Below are 13890 nucleotides of genomic sequence, written 5' to 3' on the forward strand. Positions count from 1 at the left end.
GGCCAAAGTTCATTGACCCTAAATGACCTTTGACCTTGGTCATGTGACGTGAAACTCATGCAGGATGTTTAGTGATACTTGATTAACCTTATGTCCAAGTTTCATGAACTAGGTCCATATATTTTCTAAGTTATGATGACATTTCAAAAACTTAACCTCAGGTTAAGATTTCGATGTTGAATCCTCCAACATGGTCTAAGTCCATTGACCCTAAATGACCTTTGACCTTGGTCATGTGACATGAAACTCTAATAGGATGTTCAGTAATACTTGATTAACCTTATGGCCAAGTTTTATTAACTAGGTCGATATACTTTCTAAGTTATGACGTCATTTCAAAAACTTAACCTCAGGTTAAGATTTGATGTTGACGCCGCCGCCGTCGCCGTCGGAAAAGCGGCGCCTATAGTCTCACTTTGCTTCGCAGGTGAGACAAACACTAAAGTAAAATTCAAATTCATGATGATTTTTAGTCAATTATCCTCCATTCTTCATACGTTTGATAGGTTTGCTTTCCTATCCCTTTAGGAGTTGAGCTCACTGACTTGATTTATTTGATTAAACAATGATCTTAAAGAATTGTTCCATTATGCAAAACTTACAAGTTAATCTTTGACTTTGTTTTCTTGTGCCGAAGGTTCCATGCGCAAGCTCTTTTTCTAGGATACAAGTAAAAGGAAGACAAATACAGGGAAAGTAATCACAACATATGTGAAGTAAAGTTCAAATCTGTATATTAAAGTCAAACTTTTATCAATTGAACAATCACCCAAGTCAAATACTAGTACATTTTTCAGACCTCATTATACTACTCGTGTGTTGTCACTTCTTGTCGATTTTGCCAGAGGGGACAAATTCCTGTGGTCCAACAAGATTCAAGTTAGATTCAAATTTGGTCTCAAAAGGTGTGCGCAAGACTTTACAGTGCAAACTTTTCACATTATTGAAAATGTGTGGGTCAGTTTCTTTTTTCCTTGTATCACATTCAATAATGCAAAATGAGAAGATCTATCTAAAACGTATGAAGATATACTTTCTGAAACTCTATGTTTGGGAAAAACTGAGACATTATCAATAAAAGCAAGAGCAGCATTCTTTCATAAACATGTATATGAATGTGATAATTATTCTGTTTGTTAATTCCTGTCTTACCCGTAGAGCTGTTTGTAGTGGTCAGGTATTTCATTCCATGCTTGTCCAATAAGTCTGTTGATTTCTTTACTTGTCAGTGCAGGCCAACCACTATGATGAAATGAAATATATATGTAGCAGTTTGTTAAAAAGGAGAACTGTAAAGACCATATTGGAAGTCAAAATGATTACCGGTATGCATTGTTTAAAAGATGTGAGTAGCAGTTGCAGAATACATTGCAGGTTTTTATACATTTTAATTGCTTACCAGCTGACTATTATGCTTTGCAAATTTGCAATCCTAAAAGATTGGCTACATTGTATTTGTGTATGTAGATTTGTATGCAATGAATCAAAATACAAATATTTAAAACACAAAGGTCAAGTCCACCTCAGAAAAATGTTGATTTGAATCAATAGAGAAAAATCAGACAAGCACAATGCTGAAAATTTCATCAAAATCGGATGTAAAATAAGAAAGTTATGACATTTCAAAGTTTCGCCTATTTTTAACAAAATAGTTATATGAACGAGCCAGTTACATCCAAATGAGAGAGTTGATGAAGTCACTCACTATTTCTTTTTTTTTATTGTTTGAATTATGTAATATTTCAATTTTTACGAATTTGACGATTCGGACCTCCTTGCCTGAAGCGCAAAATGTTAAAATAATGGAATTCCATGTGTTCAGGGAGGAATGAAACTTCATTTCACATGATGACGAGAAAAATAGAAAAAATTCATATTTCATATAATAAAATACAAAAGAGATAATGAGTGAGTGATGTCATCAACTCGCTCATTTGGATGTAACTGGCTCGTTCATATAACTATTTTGCTGAAAATAGCAAAACTTTAAAATGCCATAACTTTCTTATTTTACATCCGATTTTGATGAAATTTTCAGTGTTATGCTTGTTGAATTTTTCTCTTTTTATTCAAATCAAGTTTTTGTTGGGGTGGACTTGTCCTTTAAAGAATATCTAAATAGTTTTCCTGACTGCAAGATTTGATCCACACATGTATTTTCATTCTATCTTTTATTTTCAATCTAGTATGCATCATCCAATTGTCTAGATGCATTGATCTACTGAAGATATGAACATTGTAATCTACAGTACTTTGGTTTTATTCAATTTATCAGTCAATTTGTACAAATTGAATTATCTGTATCTATATCTTAATACTTTAATTATATATTTAAACACTTACTCTTGGAATCTCTTAATATTGACCTTCGTGAATAATTCGAAACCATCTATCCCAGACCTCTTAGAAAAAATCTTCTCTCCAAGAAAGGACTTCATCACCAATGGATCATCTCCAACATCTAAGATAATTTCAACAGTTTGCTTCAAGGGTTGAAACAGTGAGGACTGTTTGTGATACACCTCAAATGGATGGACACTGGTGCAGGACATGCCAAGGTTTGGACCAGTGAATTTGTCATCTAAGCAATTGCTCAAGGTACAGTTAATATATCCGATGGTTGGGTTAGGATCAGCAGTAGGGACAAGGTTTCTGTTGAGGATATTCTGTTGGGCCAACACAGGGACAGTGCTGTGTGAAAGAGGTTTTATTGGAGAAATCAGGGGAACAGGGTTCTGCTGGGTGTGACCATACTGACTACATGAACTTGGTTGAAAGAGAACAGTTTGAGTATGAGCAATGTTATCAGATGACATGCAACTGCTTTTCTTTAGTGGCAAGAAATTGGATGAATCAGCCTGATTGTACACCTCATTGCCATCTCCGTGGCAAAGGAAGGGTGCTTGCTTGTCTTTGGTCCTGTTGGTAGGAATAGATAGCTGGTCAGAAGAGAATGTGGGAACTTGGAGAACCACTTGTTGCAAAGATGTCTTCTGACTCAATTGGTTTGGAATGTGTTTGCTCTTTTGATTGACCTCAGAGAGAGTTGGGATGTATTTCACTCCTGTGTCGCTTCTAATAAGATCTGCCAGAGAATCTCCCCTTTGTGGCCTATCATGGCTAGAGATGGAACTAGTGCTTCCCTGTGTAGATTCCTGATCAGCGGTCTTGCTGCTGCTAAAACCATCATCAAGGGACCCTGTACCCCAGGTAGAGCTGACAGGAGAGTTCATCTGGTTTGATTGAGAAACATCTGTTTCAATTGAACTCTCAGAGCACATCATTCCACTCATGGAACTGCTTGCTAGCAGACTATCCTGAGTGTTTACTGTACTGAGGGACTCTTCATCATCTTCTTTGATGTCATTTTCTTGGAGATACTCATCGCCAATTTCTGTCACTTTGGGGCCATCTTGATGGATGATCTTTATTTTCTTCTTACGTGTAGCTTTCATGGATCTTGGTTTACCCTTGATTGAATTTTTCTTGGTTGTCAAACTTGTCAAAGACTTATCAACTTGACAGTCAAGGCTGGTTAACAAATCTTGTATGGATTCCAAAGAAATTGGTGTATCAGCAGGAATCTCTTTCTGAATTCCATCTGTAATTTGAAAGAGAATAAAAAGTTATTGAAGTTGAGATGATGAAAAATCATGCAATCCTAAGTCAATTGGGAAGCAGTTGTCTTTCTGAACTAACACTGATTAAGATTGCATACTGTGTGGAGTCAAACAGAAGATACTTTTCGGTGACACGACATTAGCTCCAGCAACAACTGCTCTGGAGTTTACTTGGTCTATAGGATCCGATTAGGCTTAGGGTTGCAATATGGTTTTATGTTAGGTTCAGGATAGGGTATAGTCCTTAATCCGTGGCTGAAGTTAGTTATTCCATCAGTGTGTGGAAATTACAGCATAGCAATTGTCGCTGGAGCAAATGTCATGGAACAAGTTTTTCAAATTGCCTGAAAGCAAATAACTTATCATATATTTTTCTCTACATGAAATCTTTTGAAATAAATGCTACATATTTTGGAAAAGAAGGTAGGAAGGTAGAATTAATGAATTAATTTTCAAGCTGATTCTATTGCCACTGAAAACAGATGAAATTGATAGCTCAAATTCAGGATTGTAGCAAATGAACATTTCATGAATCTGATAATCAGAAAAATGCAGAACTTTTATCAACATAGAGTCAATGGGATTTTTTTTTTTGAAGATGGTCATTAACTCATGTGGTTTTCATTACACTGGGTACTATTTAATTTAATCAGAAAGAAAAGTACACTCTGTAGAGACATACTTTTCCTTGATATGATTATTTACATCAACCGCTTATATCTTTAAAAATGATTCCTAGTCTAATAATGCTGTAAAAGTCAGTCTTTCTTAAGATTTAATCATAAGCAGATGACAGTTTTCAGACACCAGACTTTGTAAAAAGCAGTATAAATCCCTGTAATATAAATGAATCTTTGGGGCTCAGCCAATTAAAGTGTACTTTTGACTATAATTGCAGGCATTGCCATGCTTGTAAAGGCTAATATCAGCATGAAGCTAGTGAAATAATGACTTCACCATGTGAGATAAAAAAATACTCTGCAATTATATAGCACCTTTGGGTCAATAAACTTAATTCTACTTGGGTTAAACAGGTACACATGTTAAGGGTACATACACTCTAGATGTCAAATGTCTAATGAAAACTGATGTCAAGAGTTAAGATACTGAATGCTATCAATTGTTACAATTATTCTGTTTTTAAATGTCAAATAAGAAGCTAAACTTGAATTTTGTTTCTTGTAATTTATGCTAAAAAAGTACCAATACTTGATAAAGACATTTTAAAAAGTATAAATACTCATTGAAGTTTAAACTGAGAAGCTTCATGTAATACTTGAACTGGGTGACACCAGGATCTTGCATGTCTTTTCTACTTCTACTTACCCATCAAAGTATATAATGAAGAACTGAATGAAAGATCTCCACAATTATTTGTTTGCTCTATATCCAAATCCAAGCATAGGGCACTTATCTTTTCTTCTAAGAACTGAATATAATCACTTGTCTTCCTCAACACATAGTGCTGTAAAGTTGAATTCAGGAGAAAGAGAAAGACAATAGTCAATCAAGAGAATTCATTCTTTTATTTTTAGTGTTTTTTTTTTACTATTTTGTATCAAAGTACCTTTAATATATTCAGAAATTTATTTTGGGGGATGTGTAGGCTACATATGTACATTTAAAAAAAAAAAGGCAGCAATCTTTTCATATTGTTAAAAAGATTGCTAATAAACCATTCCATAATTACCCATTCATATTATTCAACAATATTTCATACTGAATATACAAATTTGATATGTCTACCATATCTCTATCAGAAATTCAGAACCTTTTGATAATCATTTACATGCTATACAGCGTATGCCTAAAGTTTACTTCACTTACGTATTGAAGGCAGATAGTGACGCTATCATTCATCAAAACAAGTGAGTAAAAAACTTTGCAACTAAAAATTTGGCAATTATAATAAAAATCCTTGCCATGAACATGTCTCTACTCCCTCTTTCCCCCCAAATAATTTGATACTGTTTTCACATGGTATATATTTACGCTTGGATAATCATGAAGGATTCTTTGCTGTGATTTATGTTTATTGAATTCCCAATTTTTTTTTAGTGCAAATATTTTGTTACTCCCTCAGTAGAAACAATTTATTATCTCTATTGCAATCAATTGTCTCATTAAAAAATCCAATATATTCATGCAATGGGTGGATACACATATTCTCCAAGATCTTTCAAGAGCAAGTAAACAGACCGAAATCATAATTGTTTTGGGGTACATTGGAGTAAGAGATATTTCATTATCGGTTCTTTCTTCTTTTCTTACTGTCTCCCTCTCTCTCTGTCTTCCTTTCTTTATCTCTCTCTTTCTTTCTTTCATTCTCTTTGTTTGTCTGACAGGATGCCTTTAAGGTGACCGCACACCTTACGATTGGTCTGCGACCCGATTTCAGAATAAAATGTGGTAGAATTTGATGCTAATATTGAGACTTGGAATATCTTACTGTGTAATGCTCGAAATCATCACATGAATATCTGTGTTCAAATCTGTGACTATGCTATCATCCTTCTTAGAATAAAAACAAATCTAATATCTAGTCATAATGACGTCATAACAGTCTTATGGTTGGCTACGATTTGAAACTAATTTGGCCTTTACTAAAAAATAATGGCTTGCAATCTTTCAAAATGGTTATATTAGTATTATTTCAATTAATCTTAACCTCAAATAAAATTATATGTTCCATTCACATTTTCATAAAATGAGCAAAATGTGATTTGTTCCAAAATCGGATCCCGAACAGTTGTAAGGTGTGCGGTGGCCTTTACACATTTAGGCTTACTGGGAATGATGTTTATTGTCATTATTGAGAATCATATTTGCATTATAAACATTACAGACCATTAAAATACCAAACTTACCTTTGTTTCTGGTTCAGTTGCCTCACAAGAAGGAAGTTTGTTGATTATTTTTCTAATCGCCTGGTTCAGACTATAATGTCTCCGCCTGCATAATGATATCAATGGATTATATAGAAAGGGTAAGTTTATAATAAGATTGAAGTAGATCTATCTGAATGAAAAGAAAATTATCCAAACAGCATTTTACCTCTACTTTGCAATACAGTAAGTCAAAGTTGTGTGTTGAATAGTTGAAGAAACTCTCTGAAGGTCATTGTCAAATATTATTTATGGTAATGGTAATTGTTATTTCTTTATAGTATTATTATCAGACTGACTTAAAGGACAAGTCCATTCCAACCAAAATTTGATTAAAATAAAAAGAGAAAAATCCAGTAAGTATAACACTAAAAATTTAATCAAAATTGGATGTAAAATGAGAAAGTTACATTTTAAATTTTCCTTAATTTCACAAGAGTTATGCAGATGAGGAGACATGACGTCATCCACTCACTATTTTTTTTTATTATATGTAATATTCTAATTTTGTCCTCAATGTCAAGTGAAACGATTAATTCTTTCCTGAACATGTGGAATTAATATTGTTTAATACTATGTGGTTCAGTCAAGTTGGTCCTTATTGTCAAATCTGTAAAAAAATGAACTATTGAACAATTCAAACAATAAAAACCAAGGAAACAGTAAGCGAGGGACATCAATGAATGTCTTATTTCCATGTCAATGAGTTGTGCATATCACTGTCTTGAGAAAAAAATCTAAAATGTCACAACTTTCTTATTTTACGTCCGATTTTGATGAAATTTTCAGCATTAGGCTAGTTTGATTTTTCTCTATTCACTCGAACCAACATGTTTTTGGGGTGGGCTTGTCCTTTAAAGGACAAGTCCACCCCAACAAAAACTTGATTTGAATAAAAAGAGAAAAATTCAACAAGCATAACACTCAAAATTTCATCGAAATTGGATGTCAAATAAGAAAGTTATGACATTTTAAAGTTTCGCTTATTTTTAACAAAACAGTGATATGAACGAGCCAGTTACATCCAAATGAGAGAGTTGATGTCACTCACTATTTTTTTTTCTTATTGTTTGAAATATGAAATATTTTATCTTGTCATTGTCATGTGAAATGAAGTTTCATTCCTCCATAAACACATGGAATTCCATTATTTTAACATTTTGTGCGGCAGGCAAGGAGGTCCTAATCATCAAATTCCTAAAAATTGAAATATTGTATAATTCAACAATAAAAAACAAAAGAAATAGTGAGTGAGTGACATCATTGACTCTCTCATTTGGATGTAACTGGCTCGTTCATATAACTATTTTGTTAAAAATAAGCGAAACTTTGAAATGTCATAGCTTTCTTATTTTACACCCGATTTTGATGAAATCTTCAGCATTGTGCTTGTCTGATTTTTCTCTATTGATTAAAATCAACATTTTTCTGAGGTGGACTTGACCTTTAAATATGAATTTTAATGAGTGTGCAATAATTATACCAGTATAGAGAGAATTATGGGACAATTTGTGGGCCTGACCATCTTGGCCACTTTTGGTATTAATATGAATGTGGGCTAAGAAAGCATCTGAACAGCTATCTTTCGCAAGAGATAATTATTTGTCATATTGTTCCTAAATAGAAAGAAATGGAAAATCCCCAAAATCTAAATTTTAGTTACAACTTTCCTAAAAAAATCTCTTATGATTGTGATTATTTTTGTGTGTGACTGAGTCGATGAAAAGTAATTATTAAAGATTATATCAACAAATGATATTGTTCCAAAATGTGGACAGAAATAATATAACCGGTACATGATTATTTCCATCTTTCCCACAACTGCCTCTTTATTAATCAACGATTTTGATTTGATCAATAGAACATCTTAAGGATGTTCCACAGTTAAAGTGAAATCCATGTCATTTTCACCGAACATTGCACATAAATAATTAGCACCTGAATATTCCAAATATGTAAAAATTAACAACGGTCCATGTGCTTTATTTTTTGCTATAGAGCTTCAAAGTTCCCTCAAATGGATGTTGTTAAGTATTGCGCATTCAAAAGAATTTGACACTTTTAGATTTCATGAGATCGCTACAATGAGTTTAATCATCTATTACTCAAATCTATGATAATTTCATCAAATTTTGCATAACAGTTAATAATTGTATCTATTTATATTGCTATTTGTTTGCTCTCTTAAGTCTACCAGCACTGTCAGTTCTTAAATGATGTGAGAGATAACTAAAACCCAATCTCAAAAATGTGAAATTTCAAATTTCAACAAATTTGAGAAGTCCAAGAAATGCTGCACTTTATTCAAAACCATGTCATTTTCACCAAACTTTGCAAAGTTGTAAAGAAATGTATATCAAAGAGGTGCAAACATTGAAAAATAGGTGTTCATGTGCTTGTTTTCAAACTATCAGCACTTTTATTACAGCAAATGTGGTTTGTAAAACACCAAAAAATGTGCCAAATGATTTGTATCTATGTGATTGTGAGGAAAAACTTTAAACCACTCTACCATGTATTCAACTCGGGGTCATATCTGTCATTCTTTGCAGCACTGCAGAGTAAAGTATTTTGAAATTTTAGAGGTATTTTTTTTTAAAGTGGAATGGTCTATGAAATAATTCCAGTTTATCAGTCTCATAGAATAACGCAAAGGATCTGCAGTTAGAGTGCAGATAATGAAAAAATATCAGCTCATACCTACACCTGATTAATCACCTGTTTATCCATTGTGACGTCAGCATGTGGAGTGTAAAATATGCGCAGATCACGGTGCGCACAAACATAACCATGGAACGTCCTTAAGTTGATTCTAGGCCAAGATCCAACTTTTTAATGTCAAGGTTAGATCAAGACAAACCTTGACCAAAATTTTCTGCATTAGCACTAGCAGGCCTTACTAGCCCATAGCCCAGGCCAAGGGCGGAAATCTCTCCCCAAAGGTAGGGGGAGGGGGAGGTGGACCAACCAGTGGCTGAAAATTTTGACAAGCCCCCCCCCCAAAAAAAAAAAAAATTAGGTTATCACCCCAAATATAAGGTTATTTTGACCAAAATAAATTTGCGAAGTAAAAAAAGAAAGAAGAAGAAAAAAAAGGTTATCACCCCAAAAGGTAGGTCATCTCGTCCAAATGACATTCTTTATTTCGATTATAATGGGGGGAACATTTGATATTGTGTCCCCCCTACAATTTTGGGTAGGGGGGACAGGTCCCCCCTGGGATTTCCGCCAATGGCCCAGGCCACAGAGATAGGGTTGACACAATTACCTTAATGATATTATGACTATTAACTTTGATTTTACATACTTTCTTAACAAATCAGTGTTTACTGCAGATCTTTCTTTTAGACATATTTTAAATCATGCATTGAAATAGATTTCGATGAAAATTGTTGAATCAAAAATGTAAAATTTGAAGCACCCTTTTTTGTGTGTAGATTACAAAAATATGGAATTTAATCATCGTTGTAATCATCTTAATTTTGTTCTCTACAAATGCACTTTGTACTATGATGAAACTTTACTTAACTTTTCCAAATGGCCGTTTAAAATGGATTGTCCGAACATGTAACCTGTCTGGGCACAAAACTGGGTATACTAGATCTACAGGTAAAAATCAATAGGCCCAATTGTTTTTCGGGGCATAGGTTTCCTTAGTCTGGCTAGCTGTACTTTCAGAGGAGTTTTTCAGTTCCGCAAAGCCAAAGCCAGACAAATGTCAAAACTCAGCAAAGAATATGAGTTTTACCTATTATTATGACCAAAATAGACTGATATTTTCATGACGAAAATCTCCCTTTTAGAGCAGCTATACCCCAGTTTCCCTTATCAATTCTCTTCTCCAAGTACTACAAACCATAATTGCCCCAAGCATGAAATATAAGTATAGAAACACCTGTTTCTTGACCTCGGTCCGAAGATAACACATCCCAGCATATACAGTCACAGAAGGGGGCCTCACACAATGGATTGCAATGTGTGTAGTTCTAGAGCCTACTATGGAGTTCCATGTATACACGCGGTGAAAGTGCAACTTTTTTTTCTTTCTTTCTTCCTTTCTTTCTCTCTTTCTTTCTTTCCTTCTTTCTTTCTGTCTGGCTGTCTTATTTTTTTCTTTCTACACTTATTTTTCTTCATCCACCCCCTTTCTACACCTCTGAAGAACCTGCATTTGCCAAATAAAAAAAAATAATGATTTCATATTTGTTTGCATATCAGCTGCATGATTATTATACTTTGTATGTTGGTATGCCATTACTTCTTTTTTTCAAACGTTAGGACTGTATCATTTCGCGAGTGAATGGCATACATCCCATATTTTCTTGCTGGACGGACAGAAACTGGGATGCATCGCGGTCCCTACATGCTAAGCATACCGGAATTTTTATTCGCTTACTTTCCTTATTTCGAGGTCGATTTTCTTCGTCCGAAATTGAAAGTGGACTAATATTGGATGTCTGAATGTAATATGCCTTTGAAGATGTGATTAATAGTGAATACAATAATTTCATTCCGAAGGTCCTTCTACAGGCAGACAAGTCTTACGTAATAGCACAGCTGTTGTTTATCATTTCGTCCTTGGCTCAACGCTCACCACCACGGCCTGTGGTGGTGAAACTGAAACTTAGGTTCCTTTTACAGAGTACAACATTAGGCCTAACAGTTTCTAGTAGGCCAAGTTAACTAACTTAAGTTCGAGTCTGTTTAGACCTAACACCGTAATGGTAACATTAGACTTGCCGGCCTTGCCCTGCCGCCTTGTTGAGGCGTGAAGTTGAAGTTAAATTTGTTCAGTTTGGTTTTGCTCTCCCCATTTTTACTTTGTTAAATTTGCTGTCTTTGCTAAATATTCCTGTTAAGTTTGACAGTTTAATTAAAGTTACACCTTTGAAATGTACTACTGCCCCGGCCCAATTTGCAGGAGGAAAACCCGGGGCAAAACCCCGGGGGGGCCACTTACATTGACGAGTGGATACCATGCGCGACCAAAAAAACACGTAAAAAGGATGTCTTTTTCACGATAGGGCACGTTACGTACGTAATGTGATAAGGGTGTCAAAAACACAAAAATAATGAAAAAAGGGTATCTATTTCGCTAGGAAAATTACGTGTTTAGGGTCGAATTTGCGGGGATGATAAAACAAAAATTAAATGTTTTATAAAGGATGTCCTTTTTGCCCCAACACTACGTGTTTAGAGTCCGATTTGCGCGAGGTGTAGAAGGTGGGGTCGTACTAAACCAAAAAAGGTAAAGCCGACGACCGAAGGACCCGTGACAATAAAACATTCCTGTACTTGTTTAGGGGTTCATTTCAGGGAATATTTGCCAAGAGTATCGTTTTGTTTCCAATACTTGTTAAGGGTAGGGTTTCACACGCCAATACTTGTTGAGGGGTGCATTTTCAGAATATGGAAATTACGTGTTTAGGGTGCTTTTCGAGACCCCATGGTCGCGCATGGTATCCACTCGTGAATGGAAGTGGCCCCCCCGGGGGCAAAACATCACCAACCCCCGGCCCCGTACGCGTACCGGTACCAACCTCTCATGGATTCGATGCATCTCCCGTTTCTCCAAATGATCGTCGGGTGATGGTCCCCGTACGGATTGACTCTTCCTCTTCGACTTCGTCACTTTCTTTTTCACCACTGTTTTCACATTTTCAGTGCGTTTCTTACTCCTCAAGCGAGGTCCATTGGCATTTACAGATTTCGGGGATGTCTTGGTAGTAGATTTTGATCTTCTTGACTTTATTTTCCGCATCGCGATATGATGTTCAAACGAGCAGGCGACCAGGCGATAAGACGCGGGAAGGGCCTAGGGCACAGGCTAGGCTAGGCCTTAGTCAGCGTAACACCGGCACCGCATAGGCCAGGCTAGCTAGCCAGGAGGGCGCCGGGCCGGCCAGGCGCTAGGCAGGCGCACCGGTCATCAACGTCGATTTGTGTGCAGTCACATCGCATCAATTTGATTGGTTAAAAGTTTTTGATAGCCTTGTTAAAAGACTTGACTATTTTTGTGCATTCTATTTCATGAGCCTCTTATTTACGTTTACTTTTACATCATAATAATAATAAGAAAGAAAATCGACACAGAGCAGCTATATACTCTACTCAATTGAAGACAAAATAGTGCAGGATTTACTTGAGGAGGAGGGGGGGGGGGGGGAGAGAGAAGGGGTATAGGGCATTTCCTAGTCATTCAAATTAATTCCCCTCCCTAGGACAAGTCTATACTCCAACAAAAAGTTGATTTGAATAAAAGGAGAAAAACCATGCAGCAAGCATAATAATTATGAAAATGTAAACAAAGTATGATGTCATCAAAGAGTTTATGCACATCTGTAATGCAAATGAGGGGGGGGGGACTGATGACATCACCCACTCACCAGTGGCATAATGAGTCGAAAATTTTGAGGGGGCTTGAGATATATGAGGCAAAATTTACATGTCAAAAAGAGTGCGAGCGAAGCAAGCCAGCAACATTTTTTTTTAAGAACAATTTTCATTACAAAAATCCAACATTCGGATTATCTCCTACCTTTTCTCTCTCTTTTTTTTTGGGGGGGGGGGGTGGCCGGGGGAGGACTTCAATCCCCCAGCCCATCTGTTGGCAACTTTCACTAGTTTCTTTTGTATTTCACGGTATGAATTTTTTCCCCCTCATTTCCATTTGAAACAAATTTACCTTCCTGAACATGTGGAATGCCATTGACTAACATTTTTTTTTGTTCTGACAGTGGTCATTTTTTGTGAAATCTGTAAAAATTGAAATATTTTATATTCAATTAATAGTGAGTGAGGTCAGTGCAGGGACTCTCAATTGCATATTATCACTTTGCATTGTTTTGTGAAAAATAAGCGAAATTTACATCCAAAATTTCCAGCGTTGTGCTTGTTTATTTTCTATCTATTGATTCATATCATCAACGTTCTGGGTGAACTTCATAGAGATATATTGCATTTTTAGTATATCTCTATGGTGGACTTAACTCACTATAGGCCCTGTAGTACATGTAAATTCAAGTCTTGTCTATTTGTTCATTGTGCAGATTTCCTGCAGTTTAATTTTTACTTCCTTGATTTTTTAAATCTCCCAAGGGAAAGCAAGAAATTCCTCCAACTGAGTTTATTAAAGGGGAATGAAACCTTTGGAACAAATAGGTTTGTGTAGAAACAGAAAAATCAAAGAATAAGAATAAAGAAAGTTTGAGAAAATGATCGGACAAATGAGTAAGAAAGTTATGAGCATTTGAATATTGCAATCACTAATGCTATATGGAGATCTTCATATTGGCAATGCGACAAGGATGTGTGATGTCACTGATGAACAACTTTCCCTTTGGTGGACTATAAAATACCCTCAAAATGTCTCTTTGTGCTTTTTC

The 13890-nt window shown here is 35.4% G+C and overlaps 1 protein-coding gene across 1 annotated transcript; it reads right to left on the minus strand.

Annotated features, from left to right (window-relative positions):
- Positions 1–447: 447 nt before the first annotated feature.
- On the minus strand, positions 448–12289 carry LOC121418021. Its single transcript, XM_041611723.1, has 6 exons — positions 12046–12289; positions 6488–6572; positions 4947–5085; positions 2344–3601; positions 1153–1242; positions 448–659 (listed from the first exon to the last, which is right to left on the minus strand). Exons 1-6 carry the CDS (start codon positions 12264–12266, stop codon positions 599–601), a joined length of 1854 nt encoding a protein of 617 aa, XP_041467657.1. The 5' UTR covers positions 12267–12289; the 3' UTR covers positions 448–598.
- Positions 12290–13890: the final 1601 nt, after the last annotated feature.

This window comes from Lytechinus variegatus, chromosome 7 (genome assembly GCF_018143015.1).
Source record: "Lytechinus variegatus isolate NC3 chromosome 7, Lvar_3.0, whole genome shotgun sequence".
In the NCBI taxonomy this organism is placed as follows: domain Eukaryota; kingdom Metazoa; phylum Echinodermata; class Echinoidea; order Temnopleuroida; family Toxopneustidae; genus Lytechinus; species Lytechinus variegatus.

Bases quoted from the DNA above. Each gene is read 5' to 3' on its own strand.
- LOC121418021 (XM_041611723.1), bottom strand. From the start codon at position 12,266: ATGCGGAAAATAAAGTCAAGAAGATCAAAATCTACTACCAAGACATCC. The intron at 3,602-4,946 runs GTAAGTAGAAGT...TTCAAATTACAG, and splicing joins TTCATTATATACTTTGATGG to ATGGAATTCAGAAAGAGATT. The intron at 660-1,152 runs GTAAGACAGGAA...CTTGTATCCTAG, and splicing joins CACTACAAACAGCTCTACGG to AAAAAGAGCTTGCGCATGGA.